This window comes from Punica granatum, chromosome 5 (genome assembly GCF_007655135.1).
Source record: "Punica granatum isolate Tunisia-2019 chromosome 5, ASM765513v2, whole genome shotgun sequence".
Taxonomy (NCBI): domain Eukaryota; kingdom Viridiplantae; phylum Streptophyta; class Magnoliopsida; order Myrtales; family Lythraceae; genus Punica; species Punica granatum.
Window position 1 is genome coordinate 9,246,954 of NC_045131.1, and position 23,872 is coordinate 9,270,825.

At 41.2% G+C, this 23,872-nt stretch overlaps 4 protein-coding genes across 8 annotated transcripts; 3 read left to right on the forward strand and 1 right to left on the reverse strand.

The window, feature by feature from the left end:
• The first annotated feature begins 3,195 nt into the window (after positions 1–3,195).
• On the forward strand, positions 3,196–6,963 carry LOC116208767 (transcription initiation factor IIB-2). Its single transcript, XM_031542322.1, has 7 exons — positions 3,196–3,744; positions 5,154–5,178; positions 5,311–5,440; positions 5,533–5,663; positions 5,817–5,905; positions 6,237–6,313; positions 6,504–6,963. Exons 1-7 carry the CDS (start codon positions 3,392–3,394, stop codon positions 6,635–6,637), a joined length of 939 nt encoding a protein of 312 aa, XP_031398182.1. The 5' UTR covers positions 3,196–3,391; the 3' UTR covers positions 6,638–6,963.
• An 8,798-nt stretch (positions 6,964–15,761) lies between these two features.
• On the forward strand, positions 15,762–17,984 carry LOC116208108 (zeatin O-glucosyltransferase-like). Its single transcript, XM_031541348.1, has 2 exons — positions 15,762–16,524; positions 16,903–17,984. The coding sequence occupies exons 1-2, from the start codon at positions 15,815–15,817 to the stop codon at positions 17,720–17,722; spliced, it is 1,530 nt and encodes a 509-aa protein (XP_031397208.1). The 5' UTR covers positions 15,762–15,814; the 3' UTR covers positions 17,723–17,984.
• Positions 17,985–18,344: 360 nt separating this feature from the next.
• On the reverse strand, positions 18,345–21,704 carry LOC116208110. 5 transcript variants are annotated; one of them, XM_031541352.1, is made up of 6 exons: positions 21,548–21,704; positions 20,871–20,926; positions 20,693–20,761; positions 20,278–20,612; positions 19,964–20,077; positions 18,345–19,547 (listed from the first exon to the last, which is right to left on the reverse strand). In XM_031541352.1, the coding sequence occupies exons 2-6, from the start codon at positions 20,905–20,907 to the stop codon at positions 18,831–18,833; spliced, it is 1,272 nt and encodes a 423-aa protein (XP_031397212.1). In that variant the 5' UTR covers positions 20,908–20,926; positions 21,548–21,704; the 3' UTR covers positions 18,345–18,830. The 5 variants fall into 5 exon arrangements, with proteins under 5 accessions (XP_031397212.1, XP_031397213.1, XP_031397210.1 ...); XM_031541353.1 differs by having other exon boundaries at positions 21,119–21,704; XM_031541355.1 differs by having other exon boundaries at positions 18,822–18,993; positions 19,113–19,547; positions 20,693–20,926.
• A 144-nt stretch (positions 21,705–21,848) lies between these two features.
• LOC116208111 lies at positions 21,849–23,823 on the forward strand. The gene is made up of 4 exons (XM_031541356.1): positions 21,849–22,102; positions 22,195–22,326; positions 22,697–23,047; positions 23,192–23,823. Exons 1-4 carry the CDS (start codon positions 21,984–21,986, stop codon positions 23,328–23,330), a joined length of 741 nt encoding a protein of 246 aa, XP_031397216.1. The 5' UTR covers positions 21,849–21,983; the 3' UTR covers positions 23,331–23,823.
• Positions 23,824–23,872: the final 49 nt, after the last annotated feature.

The window sequence follows — 23,872 nt, forward strand, 5'->3', positions numbered from 1 at the left end:
AAACTGCCTCATAGATCTCAACAACGACACCAAGAACATGGTCGGGAAATTATTTCTCCGAAGTCATTCCATGAACATTGGTCTTAATTAGCAGTGACCATGATAATAAAGTCGATCATGATTCGGCCTGCTTTTGAAACATGGCATGGAATATTGTATACTAGGATAGGATGATGACACGTGCGCATCTTGCCGTGGGCGAGGTCATAACCAATGTTGCTTGGCTGTCCCGGGACACTTATTACGACTCTCGACTGCGCGCGTAGCTCTCTTGTTTTCCGTCCATTGTGTCAATTCGACTGATCAAACCTAGCTATAGGTTTGGTCCTAATAAACAAAAACTGTACGTCTTGGCTACATCCAACCTTGATAGTGTGGCCCTCGTCTAGCTCAAAAGGCTTCGCTTGCGCGGTGCCAAATCGGAGGGAATAGCACGGCTCGATAGAGAATGCTATGGCTATAGAGCATTCAAGGAAGACGTCCCTTTGATTTGGGCCGCTTTATTTTACTTCCTTTGACTAGCTCCAAAGAACGGCGTGTTGACCCTCCGGCGATTTTTTGGAGATAGCTCTTTTTTAATTAACTTATATTTTTATTTATATTATTAGAGGATGTTTACCTTTCCTTTTTCTATGTCCTCGGGCTAAATGTTGGGAAATATGTTCTTACTGGGACGAAATTGAATGTAATAACTTTCTTCTCTGTGAAATTATGTTATTTTTTTTCCTTGTAACAGAAAGTTCATGAGTCTAGTATAATAAAATAAAAATTATAATAGCTAATAAAGAGATATAAATAGTTAAGTATTATATATGTAATATCTTAATTACCAGACGAGGACAAACGCTAATGTACTGCACCTTCTTATTAAATTATTTCTTTATGCAAATACATTACACAAGTGATAGCAGTCCTAGTCATTCTATATTTGAAGACCGCATTAGGTTGTCAAAATGCTGTCATTGTGGATAGTATCGTTATGAGATTTATAAACTTACATGAAATAGACACTTCTCGATATAACTATCATTAATCAACACTACTCCTTACTAATCCACATATGTCAGCAGCGTATTACAAGCCTATTACAGTTCGAAAAATTCTCTGATGACGATGGTAATTAAGTACTTTTTTTTTTTGGTCACACAATAAACGAAAACTCTCTAATGGTAGATTCAAGTAGGTACAAGATCCAAACCTTTCATATCATGTCCCCTAAGATATCTCCTATGATTGCGGGAGGGGGCGTATGGATTGAAAGTGAAATTGTCATGTCGCGCCTTGAGCTCATGCATGCAATTGTATAAAAGGCTCCGGAATTCATGGGCTCGAAATCCGTGAAATATTGCATGCAAACAAAAGCCCCTTTTGACGCCAAGGGCAAAGCTAACCCCATACCCATTTCGATGGCGAATTTCATGCAGAAAAATGCTCGACAAAAAAGAGCATTAGCCACAACAATGCCTTTCCTTTCATCCCTTCCTTCCCCGTCCTCTCATTAATGTACATCGGGGTAGTTCTTCTATAATCGAGGGGATGAACATGAACATCGTCGACAATGGTCAGCGGAACGATGCACGTTACGGACCATCGAAGAAACTTTTCTCATTTATATTTCTGGTTAGGACCCGGTTTCGTTTTCCTAAGAGATAACATGAGAGTTCGATTGATGAAGCGATGACGATCACTCGCATGCATGTTGAAGACGGCCACCTGTCGCCTTTGCTTGAATTTAACTGTACGATATCATGTACGTCCCAATGCAATGGAATTAGAAATTCGGTCAGCCTCATTAAAGTCTGAATTGCATCGGGATTGGACAAACACTTCACTTATATTGCTCGAAAATGATATTTCATTTGTTTTGTCAATCATTAAGGCAAAGCATGATGCTCTCAGATCGATGCTTCCCCAGTCAACAATTCCACAGTTGAGACTTCACAAGTTCCCTCTACCCAACATTTTTGGGCCTCTAACGACGTAATGGGCCCATTTCACTGAGCCGATCCGATCATTTGGTCGTCCTTTTCGATATTCAAAGGCTAAAAATTTCAATTCACCCATAAAAGAAGGTCCAAATTTCATGAAAAAAAAAGAAGATAAGATGTGGCCCATGGGCCCCCACCGAATTGATCTTTCCCATTGCATCCAAGCAAGGCTTCACTCGACCTATTCTTTTTCCCAAACGAAAAGTACAAGATCGAAACAATCGGAGGAGTCCTGCTGGCAACTACACAGGAGAGGAAGGTGAAAAAACACCGAATAAATAACCACAAAACAACGGCAGTCAATTCGGAGTCCGATCAAAACCCCCTCATCATCTCGCATGGATCTTGGAATAAATCATGGGAGAGAGTCCTGAAGCCATAATCCATATAGGTCTCAGTGATCCGAAGACGGCGTTTTAAAGATACATCAATATTAGAGGAAAGCAAGAGGGGCCTTTAGCCATACTTGTACCCTATGAACTTGTCATCGGGCCTGACAAATCAGACTAATAATCCAGGCTGGGGAAGACACTAGGAGGCAGGAGACGACCAGTCCAACGGAGTCGAGGAGGGCCTCAAAGTTCCAACCAATCCAGCCAGTAGCATATCTGTAATCGACCATTCGAAGTCCGATCAAAACCCCCCATTGTCTCACATGGATCTTGAAATAAACTAGGAGAAAGAGTTCTTAAATCATAATTCATGTAGGTCTCAGTCATCTGAAAAAAGGACGTTATGAAGAAACATCGATATTAGAGTAAAGTAAAAGGGGTCTTTAGCCATACTCATGCCCTATGAACCCGTCACAGTGTCGGGCCGACAAATCATACCAATAATCCATGCTGGGAAAGACACCATGAGCCAACCAGTCCAGGGGAGTCGAGAAGGGCACCAAAGAGCCAACCTATCCAGCCAGTAGCATATCTGTAGTCGACCAATCGAGCAAGCTGGGGATTAGGTAATGCATTGTAAATAGATATATATCATTAAAGTGCATAATATTCCGCACGAGGAAAATATGCCCCGAAGGGCCAAGGCAACGAGAATGCCAATTTTCAAGAAGTATCCGCCCGACCGTCATTTTATTATTCTGGTAGTGGTTGGACTTATCCTCGCATCCAAACGGCATCGCTTTCCAACGAAACCCACATGAAACGCGACTGTCCCTTCCTGGTCCACGCCTCTATATATACCCCATCTTCCCTCTCCCTCGATCTCTCTTTCCTCTTCCTTTCTCTCTCCCACCAGCTCCAAGACCGAGCAACAGAAGAAGAAGAAGAGAAGGACGACGACGGAGGAGAAGGAGAAGTCGACGGGAAGGTGAAATTCAGCTCGGATACCCGATCTACCAAAGCTCGAGGGACATCTCTAAGCTCCGGCGAGCCGTGCCTGACTCGGGGACGATGTCGGATACATTCTGCTCCGATTGCAAGAAGCACACGGAGGTGGTGTCCGACCACTCCGCCGGCGACACCGTCTGCTCGGAGTGCGGCCTCGTGCTCGAGTCTCATTCCATCGATGAGACGTCTGAGTGGAGGATTTTCGCCAATGAATCGGGCGACAACGATCCGGTCCGTGTTGGTGGCCCCACTAACCCGCTCCTCACCGATGGCGGTCTCTCCACCGTCATAGCTAAGCCCAACGGCACCACCGGCGAGTTCCTGTCCTCTTCCCTGGGGCGGTGGCAGAACCGCGGATCGAATCCCGATCGTGGACTCAGACTCGCGTTCAAGACCATTGCGACTATGTCCGACAGGTGAGGCTTTGGTTCTTGCTGTCTCTTCTGCTGAGCTGTCAAGTGATGTCGAGAATTATGTGTAGTGTTGATGGAGTAGCTTAGGAACGTTAGAGGAAATGCAGATGCCTGGTTGTCTGTACTTTCAGCTCAGAATGTGGTACTTGGATTGTGTTTGACCCGGCACTGGATCGCTTTATTGTGGCTGATACCTATGATTGGTCTTTGGTTTGAGTCCGATTGTTCAATGAGGACGGTGCTGGATAATGAAAGAACCTGGGATCAAGGCTTTTTAAGAAGATAAAAATGTCAAATTTGCTGAATTGAGTCCCTTTTTATGTGTATCATGAAGAAATTCAAAGAGGATGCACGAGTAATTGCTTAGTGAAGTTTAAGAAATTCAAAGATGACAACTCTGTTGGGTCTTGATCTATTGAGGTGCGCCATGTATGCCTGTTGTTTCACAATTTCAGAGCAATTCTTATAAGCCAAAACTGATCTGAACTGAAGACTACTCATCAGCTGGAAGGAGAGTGAGCCCTGGCTTGGTTATGTGCAGTTATTGTCGATGTCTGATTGTTGGGTATATGCATGCACCCACAGAGGTTTACGTGGTGATCATGGTTGAGACTTTGAGTTTGGGGGCCTGAACTAAGTTGTATCTGAAAGTGGCACTGTCATTTGACTTGATATCCGATATGGCTAGTGTCTTCTATGGCCATGTAATATTCTATGTCCGTCAAGGCAAAGTGGCATATGAGTGTCCAAAACTGAGTATCATGGCCTTTGTAAACTTCAATTTAGTCTGATCTTCTTTCAAGAGGAGAACACTAGCTTAAAATTTTGAATATTTTGAGTTTAATTTTATGTGTTTGGGGTGTTTGTACCATGGAGCTAAGCTACAGGAGATCAATCATTTTATGATAGAACTAAGTATTCTTTTTAGCGGTACAAACAATAGTTATGGACCTTATGTCCTGGATGGAAATTGAGAAAAGCAACTGTTGTATTATGTATTTCTCTATTCATCTTATTGGCTCTTAAGTATGTTAGTTTCCTTGAATTATGTTATTTTATCTGATATAATGACTTCAACATTGATCCTGTTATTTGTGCAACTAGAATTGATTTCTTTGAGCATGCCCTTATAGTTTGATTGTCATCTTCTTAGAACTCATTTCTATTAGTTGTTTGACAAAATGTGCTGGAATTGGAGTGCTAATTTTAGAGAAAATTGGATTCAAGATTTCATGAAGTGTGTATTTTCTGCCTTTTAATTTTTGTTGATCATAATTGTTTTAAATTACTTCAGAGGAATGTTTCAATTCACTTCATGATATTGCTCGAGTTACTTTGAGCTTTTCACTACACGTATCTGGCTAGTGACTAGTGGTTTCTAATGTTTCTTTGATCACTATTTTGTGTTTCAGGTTGGGTCTCGTTGCAACCATTAAGGTAAACCTACATTTCTCTTTCTCGCTCCCTCTCTCTCTCTCTCTCTCTCTCTCTCTCTTCCCCCCTCCCCTGCTCGCTCATTTATCCATGACTATGTCTCTCTGTAATATTGACCATGTTTCCAAATTACAGGATCGCGCAAATGAGATATATAAGAAGGTCGAAGACCAAAAGTCAAGTAGAGGAAGAAATCAGGATGCGCTATTGGCTGCTTGCCTGTACATTGCTTGTCGGCAAGAAGACAAGCCACGTACTGTCAAGGGTACAGCCTTGTAATTTCTTTTACATCTGGATGCTTCCTGATTTATCTTTTAGTATCCATCTGAGCTTCCTGAAAATCTGGGTTTCATATAGAAATTTGCTCCGTTGCCAACGGAGCCACTAAGAAGGAAATAGGACGAGCAAAAGAATACATAGTGAAACAACTGGGGTTAGAGAAGGGCCAGTCAGTCGAAATGGGAGCAATACATGCTGCCGATTTTATGGTAAGGCATCTCTCTCTCTCTCCCCTCCCACCTCCCCCCCCCCCTCTCTCTCCTCTTTTTGAGGATTTATTGAGAAGATTGTATTGTATATAAATATTGCTTAATGGGTATTTCTCCAAAAATCTCATGCCTTACATAGAAATTCATTTGCAGAGGCGTTTTTGTTCCAATGTTGGTATGAACAACCAAGCAGTTAAAGCTGCCCAGGAAGCTGTACAGAAGTCTGAAGAGTTTGATATAAGGTATAGTTTTTGCAGTGTTATCAAGCACTCCTTCCATCATGTTTTTCGGTGTGCACCCTGCTATCCGGAAGCCCAATTAGGCTCCAACTAATCCAGTTGAAGCCCAATTGGGCATCCACTGTCTAGATGGTGAGAAAATATAGTGAACTGATTTTTTTTTTCCCCCTTATTACACGAATTCATTATGAATTGTTAAGGTTATATTTGTGTCTACGATAAGACCAGTGGCTCCATTCAAGACATCCTTTGTCCATTATTCTTCAGTTCCTTATAATTAACTGCTCCAAGAAGATGAATTCATGACTTAACCATACTTATTGGGAACCTGCAGGAGGAGTCCTATATCTATTGCAGCAGCAGTTATTTACATCATTACCCAGCTCTCAGATGAGAAGAAGCCTCTCCGAGGTTTGTCTATCAAATATTCTATTCTGCTTCTCGTTTTTGTCTCTCCAAGTCTGCGCAACAACACTACATGCCACTCTCGATTCATCTGTTGCACTTCTTATAATGTAATTGTATCCAGTAAATATCAATATAGAAGGATAAACAAAGTCTTGCCGGAACACTTCTTTGAATATGAACTGTTTGAGTGCAGATATTTCTCTAGCTACTGGAGTTGCAGAAGGAACTATAAGGAACTCGTACAAGGATCTGTACCCCCACATATCCAAAATAATCCCGAGCTGGTATGCCAAGGAGGAGGATCTCAAGAACCTCTGCAGTCCTTGAGGCGAGGGGTACTTGTATCATACACAAACATCGGCGAAGCAAGAGACAGGACAAGAGACAGACTACAGGCACGATCAAATTTTTGTTGTAAACACACAATATCAGCAACAATACGTCAAGCTCATATTCTTATATTTTCAAGTGTGTGGGAGCGGAACCAACTCCCTCAGTCGATGAGAATTGATTCAGTTCAATCATTCTTTCACTTCCTATTTGTTTAAATTCTGTTAAGGCAACAGAACCGGTGATGATTGTTAGAGCAGTTAAATCTTATTTCTCAGTTGATGGGCTGGGCCTGAGCTCTTGGTCTCATATTTTTGGTTCCAGCCTTTTTGTTTTTTTGTTGTCCTTGCGGTTTGTACATACATCGTAAACGATACGTATTGAGATGTTCGAGTAGAAACTAATCTTCCGATTAATCTCTCCATCATAGCACAAATTCAAACAACAGGAGTTCCACGTTTTTGGAAGTCATGCTCGGTCGTGTCTTTGTTAGCCAGAAATAATGATATCACTAGCATTGTCGGGGTAAGATGTCTCGTGTCGAACGTGGGAAATTTCGACACGGGAAATTAAGGAACATATAGGCGAAGCTTTTGGGGAATTGCCTCGTCTCGATGAGACACTGATTCATGTGGAGACGTCAACCAACCAAATTCCCATCGCGCAATAATTATTCGCATTTAAGGTTTCGCTTTCATCTCCCGAACAGACATACCTAACTTCATGCATTGCATTGTGGAGACCATACACCAACGAATCCGGCTTCAGACCATGTGCTGTACTACCGACACTTGCCAGTTTTAGAAACCCTATAGCCCTACACTCTCTGCTGCGGAATCTTCCAATTTTAGAACCTACACGTGCGTGTGTATATATATATACATGCATATATACTAATGCTCTAGCCTCATGGGTCTCATAGCTTTATTAGCCATTCTAAGGTCGCCAGGAGAAAGTATTTTTGGAATTACTAATAGTGTGGTTGGATAGAAGGAAAATGGAAGGGGGAAAGAAGGGAAATGATAACGTTTTTTTCTTTTTCCTTAACCTGGGGTATTCAGGTTTCGCCCGACTAATCTCCGGGGCTCTGTGAACTCATCGGCGGCGCACAGAGCGGGTAATCACGCCAAAAGTGCTCCGGTGGCTCCAAAGAGATTCGAACCCGGAATCGGGTGCAAACTTAGGCGCGCCTTAACCGTTAGGCCAAATCTCTTAGGGTTAAAATGATAACGTTTTGCGCATGCACCACTTAGAAAACTCCCACTATAAGTACATTTTTCAATGCCTATAATTATGAATGGGTATGGTATGATAACATGACTTTCATCAACGAGTTTAGTTCTCGAGTATATGTATATGTATATGTATATGTACATATATGTGTCGCATTGGAAACTTGACTGCTCTAGTCCCTAGCTAGTAAGATCAACGGACATCAGTACTGTGTGCTATGATATATCGTCTTTAAGGAAAAATGGATCGTCGGTTGCTTGAACTTCTAGTGCTGGCTCGATCAGTCGAATCTACACATCAAAAGATCAATATCCATGAGCACCATATGCCCAAAGTCAAGGGCCTCCAGATCGATCGCGGGAGAGAGAAGGAGAGAATTGATGATACAAGGAACGGTGGATATCTTGACCGTACTAACTCGTGGTAAGTGGTAACTATGCCGATATATCAAAGATATTATAATACGGTGATGTACGCTTTCGTCTGACAATTAAAAGGTTTCGAGTTCGTTATTTATTGTGAAAATTCTTGTGTCCCTTTGTTATCTATCATGATTTCTATTTCATTGTTTATATCCATAAAACTTCACTGTAAAAAAATAAAATCTATGTCGATATGGAAGAGAGAACTATTACACCTTGAGGAATATTGACGCCTCATACTGAAAAGTACTGTGCAATACCTGATCACCAAATTGTACCCCCATCAAGGGTTAAACTCGAGAGTATTAAAATGCATTATAAAATTTGACTTAATAATACAGTATAAATCAGCACGAAAATTCTACTGATGAGAATTAATTAAATTCTGAACCTCTTATTTCCTAGTCAGCCATTTACACATGCTACAGTACTAATGAGCCTCCTTCGCGAATACAACAAACATAAAAACTGATTTGCCGACATGAATAAAAGAAAAGGAGTCACACTCTAATTTACCGACAGCAAATATATATCCTAAAAAAAATTTCACCTAAAAAAAGGGAGGATTCTGAGTTTAATTCCAGCCTAATCCTTTTTTTGGACAAATCTTTTGTTTAATGTCGCCAGACTAAAATTCTTTCGTAATTTAAGGCTCCATATCCCAAAAATGGTCTGCTCTTAGCTTAAGAGTGCACTTTCCTACTCACCTACAATCAATTTATTTATTCATATATATTATTTACTTGAATTTGTACAGTCAAATTAATTATAGCTAGCTGGGTGCATATACACACACATCTAGGTCACCTATAACGACATCTCACCAAACGCATGTCCCATGATATTAATACTTAAGCAACTGCCTTTTTTTTTGGGTATTTATATTAATTTATTTCGTGAAAGAAATATAAGCAAAACCCAATCTAAGTAATACCATGATGCATCGAGAGGAAATATAAATTTTATTATGGAATTAGGAGATATTTGAAAGTGAATGTTAGACTAATAAAATTTGACTCTCATTTGTGGTGGTATATATGTTGGAGTTACTACTAATCTCAAACTTAAAACTAATCAGAGATAGTCCGATGTTTTACTTTTTCTTTTTCTTTTTCTTTTTCTTTTCTCCTCTCAATATAGCTAAACTCAAAGTACAACATATTGTACTAACATGGATTAATTTAAGTGATTTGGCTTTTATTTTTCCTAAATAAGATCTCGAATTCGAGTCTTGTAAATAAAATAAATTTATATTGAAAGAGTTTTACTATTTACTGAACTGATCCGGGTATTAGTCGATTCTTAATGGGTTTTGGAATACCGAAAAAATAAAAAGGGCGCGTGACACGTTGTGTCTTTGTGCAGGGACGGACGTGGCTGCCACGGCGGAAGCCGACATTTTATGACTTCGGTCATCGACATTGTTGGTGCAGGAGGCAGCGGGAGATTTAACGGCAGAGGGCCCCGATTCGGTGCTTCGCACGTGGACATGCTTGACTGGGAGCTGGCGTCAAAAGCTTCATGGGGCTATCATCAGTACACAACTCATTGTCATCCTAATCAGATAACGCCTGTTTCCTTGGCTGCTGATTACCATACGTGGTCCAGCCAAATGTCGACTGTGGAGTAGTCTCGTCGGTTTAGATATCTAATCGGGACTTTCCCCGATGACAGGTAACCGGTATATTCATCCCTCACGTAGCTCGCCGAGCGAATAACGACTTGAAAATATGAGAGAAGCGCGTAATCACAGGCTTTATTCGTTGGGGTCTTGAAGTTTGATGTCGACAATAGAAGTGATGATATAGTCTCATCAAAAGAAAAAGTGCATAGTGTACCTTGCAGGCTTTAAATTTGTTTGTTTGCACGGAGATTTTGAGCCTAATTAATTAAACCCTCTCAATGTCTTTTCGTTTGGATTGCCGACATAGTGATATTTATAATCTATACTTGGAAAATATGCACTCATCCATTTAATTAATATAAATAATATATTCACTATTTACATGTGAAGGAAGGAACAACCAATTATTCGAGCTTACTTTTTTTTTTTCTCTTTTTTTCTCCCTTTGCCCACGGAAACAAAACTATCCTTTTCATGGATAATATATATAACTAGGATCGATCATCTATGTATAGTATAAGTATATATATATATATAGGGTAAATTACAACAAAAAAAATTCAAGTTTTGTAAAATGTCTCAATTTTATCATAAATTTTGTTTTGTAACAGAAAAAATCATAAGTTTTCTAAAATGTCTCAAAAATGACATCCGTTATAACTTCCGTCAATTTTTGCTGCTGATGGTGGGTCCCTTTAACAGTTCACGTAGGTCACACATAGACTTTAACAGTCCACGTAGGTCACACGTAGGCAAAAATACATCCATTTGCAGCACATATATGGACTTTTGTGTGTCATAGGTCCTTCATCCTTGACAATGAAAATGACGAGTGGGCGCAATTCCCTCAATTAATGTTATATTACGTAGCGAACAACGACACTTCCTCTAGTAATTAAACAAGAAAAAAGATATAATTGTCAATTAATTGTACTTTACTGATGTAGGACTCTTGCGGAGATGACAAACACAAAAGACATGTAGGTCGACATGAACTGAATATATTATCCGATCAAAATTTTCTGCTGATCTTAAAATGATTTCATGATCTTCTTTTGATTTTTCAGCAGAACTAGCCTCTGTCGGCTCCCAAAGTTCATGGACCCTATCAGACTATCTACATTTTAGTACCCGGTGGCCGGTATTATTCTGAGCAAATTCTCCCATCTATCGAGCATTACTATCCGGAAATATATACCTCAGGCTCATGCGGTTCCCGGACTTGAGTGCCCCACGGTATTTAGCCCCACCCATTCTGAGAGTCATTGCAGCCTATTCCGACTTACTCGTGGCCATATATACATATGTACATATATGTATGTAACAATGCCGATCACCATGGATATATTTCTCACTTAGTTGGATGTACTTCGTCTTGTTGTTTAAGTGCGCAAAGCCACAAACTTTGCCATTAAGTGCTTTCAAATGTCCTTCTTGCCATTGGAAACCTCGTCCAATTAATAAGTGCAAAATTGGCCAAAACTATACACTACCCGTCGCGTCTCTATCGAAATTGACTCGGACAAAATTCTTCATCCCATTGGAACTTGCCATGAGAAGTAGATAACAATATTATTTGTTGTCAGTGATTAGGAATTGTACTTTCACTCTAAGATCATCGGCATTCTTTGGTTATACGTTGTGTTGGTGTGCTCCTAATTAGGACATGCATGCCAAACAATGTTGCTTCCGTTAAGGCAATAAATCCTTTGAATTGATTGGATAGGGATCTAACTGGATGTGCCAATACGCGCTATGAGTTGAATATTGCGTGTTAATTTGGTCCATAGACCCGGTTTAATGAGTACCACATCCTCGTTGCCCATCGAATCGTTGGACCACTCTTCTAGAAGTAAAACTAAACGGCATATGATAGTTTCGATAAATTCGGAATGACATATACAGTTTTTAATCATATTCTAGAATATTATCTTTAAGAACCTGTAAGGTTGCTCACTTCGTCTTGTGAGTGTCAATTACCATCTAACGGTTCTTCAGATACGAATTATGCAAGGAAAGAAAAAACAAGGGCATAAGACCACATAGATTATTTATTTCAATCACAAGGTTTTTTTTTTCAATTCTAAAAAATTCGTGGAAATTATCTTTCTCGCTATTATCCCTAAACATTTAAATCTGCTGCATAGAAAGAATTTTCTATGATTATTATTAATGAATCGCATGATGGATAAGAAAAGTAAAATATTATTTTTATAGACTTTAATGAAAAATAAAAATAAATAAAAAGAATAAAATTTATTATTATATTATTAATGTTGACTCACCAAAGTTACGTGGTATCTTCTAGTTGAGAGTTCCGCTTTTAATTTTGAAAATGTATATATAAATCTGGACATGCATTATAGAATTATTAATAAATCACAGGATGCATGAGAAAAGTAAAATATTTTTTTATTTATCTTTAAAAAAGAAGAAGAAATAAAATCATTGAAATAATAAATATGTCAAATACTGAAATCGTAGGGAAGTCTTCTAGTTGACTAGATTCACCTCATGCAAGGACGCTAATATCCTTGTAAGGTTTTGAAAATGGACCCTAAACTCTCCTCGTGCAAGGTGCATAGTATGTCCTTTAAAATTTTATAAGGAATGCCGGTGTCAATTAAAAATTTACGAGGGATATCACTATTATCTAACGAAATTAGAGAGGTATTTGTAGAATTTACCCTTAGGATTTATAATGAATTACGTTAAGCAAAAAAACAGTAGCAGATTATTTAGCATATATATCGAATAAAAAGAGCAATAGACATAAAATAAATAGGAAGAACTATTAAATTAATGAATATGTCAGATCCCCAAATTGTGGGGAATCATCAATTGAGTAAATTCATTATTTCACGATCATTTTTATTTTGTCATCATTAGAGTGTCAACATAGATAAGAGAAAAATATATATATATATATCATCATAAATTTATTACGCGTAAGTTTCCCTTATAGTATATATTATAAGGAAGAATTCATCAAGAAACATTGAAAAGGAAATAATAGAAATTATGAAATAATATTAAAATTTTAAGAATTAAATTATGAAAGGAAAGGTGGCTAAGAAAATTTTAAAAATGTACAAAAAAAAATTAAAGGAGAGGATTATCGTTTAAGAACTAGTATACGAAGGAGAGAATTATCATATAAGACAATTATGCTACTGAGAAACGAGGTACGGTGTGTCAGTACATACTCAGCTGCAACTATTGAATTTTCGGGTTTAGTCTCGTTAATAGGTTTTCCTATATGTCATTTTATTAATTTTTTTATTTCTCTTCATTTATCTCATGGACATGCATTTTTATATCCATTAATAATAATTAATGAATCACGTTCATAAGAATAAAAGTTCATATCTTGTAGATCTCAATAAAAGAAATATAAATAAAATTTTACAATTTTATAATTTTTCCTTCTGTTATACTCTAAGGGAAAACAAATATACCACGTCTGGCGAGGAGAGCTGATCTTATTGATTTGCTTGAATGTTTAGATAAAGATAATACTAATAGTGATCCACTCATAATAAAAAAAATAAAAAAAATATCTCCCTTCTTAATTATATTACGAAATAGGTGATCAAAACGTTTCACATTTTTTCTTTTATATACTAAAATTAATATTTATTTTTCTCCGAATTTCCATTTGGAGAGGTGAGCACTGTGCCAACAACCACACCACCCCTTATCCTGCGAGCTCCCTAGGCCACCACCACCAGCACGACCATGGACGGGAGGAAGAGACCAATAGAGATCCTAGAGGGGCAAACCTCTGGGATCTTGATTTGTCGGGCTGGGGGCTGTTGTTGGCGGTCAGTCCGAGGTTGCAGGTGGGCTAGAAGGTAGCCGGCGACTCCGGATGAGGGACCACCCGACAAAATCGAGATCCCATATATGTTTTGTGAGGGGGAGGAACTGCCAAATATTTTGTCCTCATTTCATATTTATCCCTTATTTTAATGGTGCAAAGCCTTTGTTTGCGGTACCATATAACTCAAGTTGGAATTTCCATGTCCTATCTTAGCTTTTGGTTCTATCAATTCATTGGGCCATACATACATGAGTACATTCTATGTATGTCACAAGGTCCTAATCTCCATGGATATATATGTCTCTGATGTACTACTTTTTTTTCTACTAAATAAAAGGCTAGGACTAGGAGGAGGAGTCCAGCGTAACAACCTCCTTTGAAGACTAGAAGGGCTCCGCGGTCGTCATGGAATGTTCCATTCGCCTGATAGGAAAAGAACTCGGTAAGACATAACCTACTTAGGTCACCACATCCCCACCAAAGCACAAAGTGAAATATAACAGCTCCCCTAAGATAGAGGATAATGGTCTACTAATGCAAGCGTTTTCGTATTTAAATCGAGTTTCGACCCCTCGATTTTCCCTTTGAAAGGCAAAATTCGTTACCAGTCGGGTTACCACCTTGGTGGTTAGTTGGATATACTTCGTCTTGTCGTTAAAGTGCACAAACTTCCATTGGAGTATTCTCAAATGTCCCTCTTACCATTGACGAGCTCGCCAAATTAATTCGCGCCACATTATACATTATCCGTCGCGTCTCTATCGAATTGACTTGGAAAGAATTCTTTCATCCAATTGGAACTTGCCATGGGAAGTAGATAACGATTGTCATTAGTGATTAGGAACATTTTGTACTTTCATTTTAATAACCTCAGCATTAATTATTCTTTGATTATATACATGTTGTGTTGGTCCTAATTAGGGCATCCATGCCAGCAAATGTTGCTTTACGTAAAGGCAATAAATCCTTCGAATAGATTGGATGTGGAAAATTCTCTGTCCCGGGCAACATATGGGATGCTCAATGCAGGATTCGAAATTGATCGGTACCATTGTCTTTGTAGGCATTCTTCGAACAACTCGTACTATAACATAACATTATCGAACAGTACCTCATTTTATCGGACCACTGCTGTTCACTACAAGGAATACTAATTAAAATACCCAATTACGGCTGCGGACTGCGAAAAAAAAAGAAGGTAAGAACTCATTTTCGTTGGACCACTCTCTAGAAGTAAAATTAATAAATGGCACATAAGATTTCCGATACATTCTCGTGCTATGATGTACTTATTATAATCACGATCTAGAATATTATCTTCTGAAACCCGTAAAGTCGCTCATTTCGTCTTGTGAGTGACGAGCACCATCTAATGGTTCTTCTGATTATGCAAAAGAAAGAAAAACAAAGACATAAAACAACATGTGTAGATTCTTTTTTTTTCCCCATCACAAGGATAATTTAATTATTTTTCATGTGATAAACATTTACTTTTTATGAATAATAAATATTTACTGGTGGTCCACCCAGAAGGACAACAAGTTCGTGGAAATCATCTTTCTGGCTATTAAAAGCTTTTCCATTTGTTCACAGGAAAAAAAAAACTCTATTTAATGAGCACACACACATATATACATTTCATTACAAGGGAATTTCTATATTGCAATATAATAAAAATCTTATTGAAATAATTTTTTTCGATTATAACGAAAATTATTATGTCCTAATATAATAAAATAATTTCATAACATCTAATAAAAGGGTATGGATAATTTCACCACAAGTATTAAACCTGCAGTTATTGGTTGACAGACGAGAGCATGCGCTATAACGCTACACTCTCTTTGATAATAAAATAAAAATCTTAATAATTAATAAAAAAATACAAGTAGTATCTTATTGAGATTCGGCTTAGAAAGTTTTTAATTATGAGTCAAGGAGCTGCATGCTGCTATTAATTAAAATTGATTAATGTCTATTCACCCAAAAAAAACATTAATTTCTACTATATCTAGCTATTAATGGACCCAGTGATCTTCCCATAAGCCATAGACTGAATATTCGCCCTCAACATGGCTCCCGCTTCTGACCACCCACACCCCGTCTATGGCTGGAAAGAGCCGTGCACGCCACCGGTTGGAGCCAGCGAGGTGGTAGTAGTAATGGTCCCTCTTCCGGCACAAGGCCACCTGAACCAACTCCTCCACCTATCCCGCCTCATCTCCTCCTACGGCATCCCCGTCCACTACGTTGCTGCCGCCACCCACATCCACCAGGCCAAGTTCCGCGTACACGGTTGGGATCTGTCCTCAGCTACCGCCAAGCGCCTTCTCCATGTCCACGGCTTCGATATCCCTCCCTTCCCCTCCCCTCCCCCCGACCCAACCTCGAAATCCAAGTTTCCCTCCCAGCTCATCCCTTCCATTGAAGCCGCCTCGTTCCACCTCCGTCACCACGTAGCGGACCTCGTGCGGTCCCTGGCCTCAGGGTCCATGCGGCGGGTCGTGGTGATCCACGACTCCCTCATGGCCTCAGCAGTCCAAGATGCCTTCTCAGTCTCAAACGCAGAGACGTTCGTTTTCCACAGCGTCTCAGCCTTCTCAGTCTACTGGTACCTTGCCCGGGCTGCTGCGGGTCAGCTGCCACTGGGAGAGAATGACTGCATTTTCCTGGAGGACCCGCCGCCACTAGAAGGTTGCTTTCCGGCCGAGTTCTTGAAGTTCATCGAGCACCAGTACAAGTTTGTGCATCTCGGCTCTGGCAGGCTTTACAACACGTCCAGGTTAGATGTCCATGTACTCATATATATATATGCATGCACTTATATTACATGATCTATTAATAGGGAGAACTCTTTCATGACATGACATGAAATTATGTCAATGGAGGAGCGAAATACCATATATGTATACGAAGCAAATGATATAGTAGATCGTGGCGAACGCCAACTCGAATTTAAATAGATCATCGGTAGGATTTTCCGTACTCCTTTAATTTTATTTGCTTTCCCTAATCTTATCCAATTATATGACCCATGGGCTCCCCATAAAAAGTACGTTTGATAGTACACAGCCGTATGCTTGAAAAAGGATTTCCCGAGATTCCTTACACGTAAAAACGTTATCGAGATGTGAACCATCTTCTATTCTATGTGTTGTAGGGCGATCGAAAAAGTGTTCATGGAACTACTAGAGAAGGAAGAGGTTAATCAGACTCACTGGGCGGTGGGACCATTCAATCCGGTGAGGATCCCATCATCATCATCGCTAGCCAGCGAGAAGGCAAGACCTGAAGGTGGCAAGCACAAATGCATCGAGTGGCTCGACCGCCAATCGTCGAACTCCGTGATTTACATCTCTTTTGGCACGACGATAGCCCTCAGCAAGGAGCAGATTCGCGAGATCGCCACAGGGCTCGAGAGCAGCGGGCAGCGGTTCATCTGGGTGCTGAGGGATGCGGACAAGGGCGACATGTTTAACAATGCGAACGACGACGACGACAGTTACGAAACACGAAAGCTAGCCGAGTTATCTCTCCCGAAAGGGTTCGAGGAGAGAGTGGAAGGGGTGGGACTCGTGGTGAGGGAATGGGCGCCCCAGCTCGAGATTCTGGGGCACCCGTCGGTCGGAGGGTTCATGAGCCATTGCGGGTGGAACTCGTGCATGGAGAGCATAACCGTGGGAGTGCCCATTGCGGCATGGCCGATGCACTCAGACCAGCTGAGCAATAGCGTCCTTGTTACGAGGATCCTCAGGATCGGTGTCATGGTCAAGGAATGGCCAGCCCTGGTGAACAGCGCTCTCGTGGATTCGTCATCCATCCAGAGGGCTGTGAAGCTGCTCATGTCATCGCAGGAAGGGGACTGCGTGAGGAAGAGAGCAGCCGAACTGGGTGAGGCTGTCCAGAGGTCGGTCCGTGATGGGGGAGTCTCCCGGGCGGAGTTGGACTTGTTCATCGCTCATATCACCAGATGCAGCTAGGTTATATCGATATAACTAATCGAATAAGTCTGTACTCAGAGGGAATCGAATCGAGCCTATGATCTGGGTTTAGTCTAGTGTGATTGCTAGGTGAATTGGTATACATCCATGGATGCGTAGGTGTACAATTAGTTATTGCTGGAAATTCTTAGTAGTTATCTTATCCTTTCTGAATCTTATCCAACTTAGAAGGCCGGCTGGTTGATCGTTATCTTCTCCAGTGACGGCGATGATAATATTATGAATATCTGTCCGTTTCGAAGCTGCCTCGTCAAGTTTGTGCTGAACAAGCTCGAAGAAAGGAACATCTCTGTGGAGAACAAACATAAAGTATCCATATCAAGTTACGATTTAACTTGCTGATGAATACAATTAATCAATGTCATTATCATGTAAAAGTTTTTCCAGAAAAAATAAAATGAAAATCGGTCGGGAGTCGACTAAACATTGATTAATCCTTGTCGCCCCAGGGCCAATGGTGATTCCACCGGTTCATACCTGGCCTAGAGGGAGCGCAGCAAGCTCATTCGCCCATCCCCTATGTCGGCTCCACAACTTGTTAGGGCAAAGTTCGATGAGAGTCTATCAAGGTATTAAGTATTGCTATTCTTTCAGAACCTAGTAGTACAAACTTCTCATCATGTTTCATGTACATAGTTTGCTCTATACAGTAATATTCGCAGAAAGATCATATGAAATGAGTACACCTCGGCATGATGGTGCTTTGCTAATACAAAATCCTGCCCAGAAAGTTTTCATTCGTTCGTACTAAACATGACAAACTGAAAATCCTGCATTATGGAACAGAGATTGTCGTTCCCATTCGTCCCATATCCACATCAAGTGGAAAACTAGGTAGTTCTATGTACTATTGTTAACTTCTGTGGTTATGCCTTCCAATGTCGAACTTGCTCTATCGTCTCCGTCACCCTACGATCATCCTATAGTATTTCTAGATGATCTACAATGCGTTGATCATCCTATTGATAATATCCTAAAGCCCAAACCTGTACACGAAACTTCTTGCTTTCTCGTAATACCTACCTATGACCTACCATGTTATATACTCTTCTGTCGCACCTGGTTCTTGCAAAAACACCACCAGTTATCAGCAACTACCCAGAGAGTTCACTATCTTTTCGACCAATACTTTCTTTGGGAGCTTGTGGTACCCTTTCAGCTTCTTTTCCTTTGCAATGGCCCTTAGATCATCTAGTTTCATATCTTGCAGGATATCTACTGCATCAGATGCTGGCAAAGGCTCCAGCTCCCTGGGGGAATCAAGCGACTCATTCAATTCCGTTATGAGCAGATCTTCCTCGAGCATACTTTCAGCCTCTTTTTCACGTGAGTGCAAGGAGTTCAAACTAACAGGTGCATCTCTTCTCACCTTGGAAGGTCGCAATACCTGTCCGCTATTGTTTGGTGGCAAAGCCGTGAGTGCCACAACCATCTTCTTCACTGTCTTCTCCCTCGAAGGCTCATTAAAGCGGCCGTTCCCAATGCTGAACTTTCTTGGTACTTCGGCTTTTGAAACAGCCGATGGAATCTCTTCATGAGGAGATTGTGATCTTTCAGCGCTTGGACCACTTAGCTCCTTCCTCTTTTTCCTGTGTCTCGGTTCCAGGCCCAATTTGGACTTGCCATTCACAGTAACATCATGCAGTTGTACTATGCCAGTGCGCTGATCTTCTCTTTTACCTTCTTTCGTCAAAGATAGTCGGTAACTTTCTTCTCCCAATGCACTAGATTCATGCCGGGATCTCCTTTTCAAAGTATTCAGAGTGTTGACTTCATCGATGACATCAGTAGGCTGTTGAAGAAACTGTATCAAGAGGAAATGAAAAGTTTAGTGCGGCACATGTTTGTTGACCAAAGCCTTCAGTTTTGGGTTACTGAAGACAATGCTCTACCAAATGAAACTTATTCAGTTTATTACTTTCAAAACCTCTCTCTGTTCGCTTCGTGACCCAAGAAAAAAATAGTAAAATTAAAACTCCTCTAACAACCAAAATATGACGACTTCAAATGGATTGAGATATAATCGATAGTCAAGATAATGGTGCCATGATCTGACAGGTCACAAATTACACCAGTATGCAGAGCTAAGACTAGATGCCGAGGAAATCAAACCGAGAGGCATCTCAAGAAAATTAGAATTTCTTCCGTCTCTCTATGTAATATCGTAATCGACGATATTAGAACCCTGAAACTAAAAGAACAACAGATGTCATCTCCTACCTCATCACTTTCATTTTTTGAATCAGAATCGATCTTTTCTTGTTTCCTGTTAGAATCGAGAGAGAGAGTATCCTGAACATCCATGCTGGAATTTCCAGCAGCAGTTTCCACGGCCTGTTCAGTGTCAAATACCAGAGTATATAAGCATCATGTGCACACAACTATGGAGAACAAGCTTGGCCACAAAGAAAGCAACTGTGGACAGTTAGTGATAAAGTTGCCATTTTCTTCAGGAACACAATAGAAATGCATCAAGAAATGTAAACTCTGAGGCTAATGTAAGTGGAAAGAAAAGATTTCAATAATCATCAGACCTTCTCATGATTTTTTCTGAGGTAATTAGTCAGCAAACGTTTCAATATTTCATGTGTTTTTTCAGCAGGTTCTCTGTGCATACTTAAAGGGTCACTTGCACAATCCCCGGCATTGCTCCTTAAGCTCCTCAAAGATTTGTTGACAAAGTCGATCTTCTCCTTTAAAGTATCACAGCAAACATCATACCACTCTTCATGTTCCTCCCCGGCAAGTTCACACTGAAGAGACACGAGACACTTCTCCAGCTCGTCGATTTCAGCATCAGCTTTTGCTATCAAAATCCTCAGCACTTGCACACAGGACATCTCATTCTGTACATTCTCTTCTATCAGATCTGAGACAGTAAAGTCAAGTTAAAAAGTATAAAGACATCAAAAAGTGACAAAAGTATCTAAAAGAAAGGCAAACACTCACCAACGCCAAAACCAGCATAGAAGTCAGATTGTCGTTGAACAAGTGTGCTGTTCATGCACCCTGGTTCAACTGCAGAGCAATCATTTCGAGACGAAATGCCTCTCATTAAACGATTCTCGTGATCAGTCATCAATGAATGATGTAAAAATGTAAGACTGAAAGCGGGGACTTGAAAAACCTTGATTATTTGGAGGACCCCAGAGATCCCAAGTCATGGCTTTATAACAATTTCACCTTGAAAACCCAAAAAAAAAAAAAAAAAGCCAATATCATTAGGTCCAAACAAGATCACAGACTCTGCTAAAGCCAAAAATGATCACAAGTGATGCAAATCTCGGGGCAAGCAAGAAACTTTGTGTCAAATAGAAACGAGAGTGATCACAAACATTCAAACAAATCCTCAGACGCCGATGCGGTGCGGCTTACTCGTTATCTAACAGAGAGCTAAAACCTACAAACGGGGGGGAGCACAGAGGTGAAAAGACAAAAGAGCATCCGATGACAGAAGTTGCGGAGGCAATGCAAGCATAAATGGGAACAGCTGAGCCGAGGTTCAGTTACTGCACAAACGCCCGGATGAGAGAGGAGCTCCCCAACGTCTCCCTGACGTACTAAATGCGCAACCTTGCAGTGAATATTATAAATGGAAGCGGGAGACAGTAAATGCGGTGCAGGTGGTGAACCAGAGACCCTCTGCCCGGAGCTGCCATGGCGAGCTTGATTTATTCAACTTCAGACAGAGAGAGAGAGAGAGAGAGAGAGAGAGAAGAGAAGAGGAACGGAATGGAGGAGCTCATGGAGCTTCCTTGAACGCCAAGCAGATAGCGAAAGGGGCAAGCGAGGATGCAGCCGTACCTGCCGGGAGAGGATTCTGTATCGCCAGTGAAAATGACTCCGATGGAGACTGAGCTCTCAGCAGATGTAGAGACAGAGAGAGATGAAAGTGAAAGCGACGAGCTCTCTCAGCGTTTCCGTCTCGCAGAGCAGCGGAGAAGAGTGGAAGAGGCGGACCGGACGGGGGAGGGGGAGCAGGGGCAATCCCGTCTTTTCGTTTGAGGTGGGTCTCGGTGGGGCCCGCAGAAGTCGGGGTTGCTGACGTGGTTCCCTTCTCTCACTTCATTAATGGTGGCAGCCAGGGAAGTCAAAGTCAAGAGTAGTCAAATGGGCTCGCTCGGCCCAGGCTACCTGGTTTCAGGAAACAGGCCAGGCCGGACAGTTCTCCCGAGCTCGGCAGACTTCCCCCTTCGCTCGGCCAAGTCAACAGCTGGAATCGCTTGCAGCAGCGGCGGAAATGGAGGCGGAGAACTGGGAAAGCTGTTCGAGCGACGGGGACCTCGGCGCGCAGGACCTGAGGGACGAAGAAGACGCCTGCTATTCGTCGTTGGGGTCGGCCTCCAAGCTGCAGTTCAGGTGAATTTCCCGCCAACAAGGAAGAATCTTTCATCAGTGTATCAATTTTGAAAGTTCGTCTTTGTTGGTGCTTTGGCCATCGCTGACCGCAGGAAAGCGAGCTCGAAGGCTCGCTGGGACAGTGAGATCGGGATGGCCGAGGTGGTGGAGAGGAAGGGCCAGATTTGGACGACGACGGGGATCGTAAGGAGCGGGAAGCTTTACTGCTCAATCGAGGAGACTGTGTAGGTGAATGAGCCTTTTCTTCTATGCTGCAATGGTTTCTGCCGTAATTTTACAAATTGTGATATTACAGCTCAGGGCAGGTAGCCTTCTGCTAATCAAAGCACATAGCACAAAAGCATTTTATGATTTCGATTCGGTTGTTTAGTTTCTCGTTTTCGAATAGCGACACCTCGTCATATGTGTTTTCATAATGTAAACTGGGACTCTTTTCTGCTGGCAAATGCCGGCTCAAGTTCGAGTCCTTCAGAACAAGAGTTATTTCTTGTCGAGCAAATGCTTGTGTTACGATTTCAGAAGCAACGGTTGCACTCCGAAGGATGTGTCAATGGTAATATGTTTTGCTGACCTACAATGTACGTGTCCGGGTAGGTTTCTTATGGAAGTAGGGGCGCTTGTTCTTCTTGGCGAGGATGGCGGAGGCCTCTCATTGCAAAGTGTGTATGAGAAGTTAGCAGAAGAGAAGAATGGTTGTTGTTGGGAACTGTATGAGGTCTATAGGCATCTCAAATCTCTTGGTTACATTGTCGGGAGGCACGGTGTTCCGTGGAGTCTGAAGAGTGTCAAGGGTGATGATGTTGCTATCGAAGATAAGTTCATTACCGAGAAGTTGAGCACGCTGGACTTGAATGAACTCACACCAGCCTTTGATGTCTACCTCCCAAATGGTAAATTCAGGAAGTCCTCTCCTGGTGACCCCAGCTACGTGCTTTGCATAACAAGGTACTGAGTTGTCGCGTCTCTGTTTCAAAATACTAGTCCATGGTCGAATTGAATTTCACAATAATATTGTGCATGATTGTTTGGCAATCTTGTAAGATACCTGCATTTGGAACCTTCTTCCTTTGATCTGTCGTTCTTTCGCAGGGAGAATCCACCATCTAGAGCAGAGGTCGAAGTTGTTGAGAAACAAATTGGGCATATTCCGGTGAAGTTTTGTCACGTAGAGAATGGAAGAGTGAGTTTCTTTTCCTTCAGCAGAGTGGATCTTCCCGTCCTACCATAGCAATTTTGTGTTAGATTAACGGATTTAGGCCGGTGGAGGATCTTAGTGCTCTCGTTCCATCTGTGAGGACCAATTCTATGACGTGACTCCGCCAACCTTGAGCTTTAAAAGGCAGTTAATATGTGGGTCATTATGGAAGCTAATATGTTGCGGGATAACGCTCGAGATGCCAACGTGGAGAATCACAGTATGAGCAGACTCACAATATCAATCTAATCGAGCAGAATGTTTCTGCAGTCTGATCACAGTAGAATATTTCTAACTGTGATGCAGTCTCAGAGACTCTTGTCAAGACCAGTTTGATTGGTGTTGCTTTGATTGTTATGGGACCTGTGACAACCAATGCATTGGTGTAGAAGACTCCACTGGCATCTTACTCATTACAGCGCAGTTTATCTATTCTTGTGAGCATGTATAATCATGAATCGACGGATTGGCATTTACCATGTATGATGAATTTACCGCTATGAAAAACAAGTTTATTGCTTGTGCTTGTACTCACCTTATCACATTTTGTGCCTGTCATTAATTTTCCGAGTAAA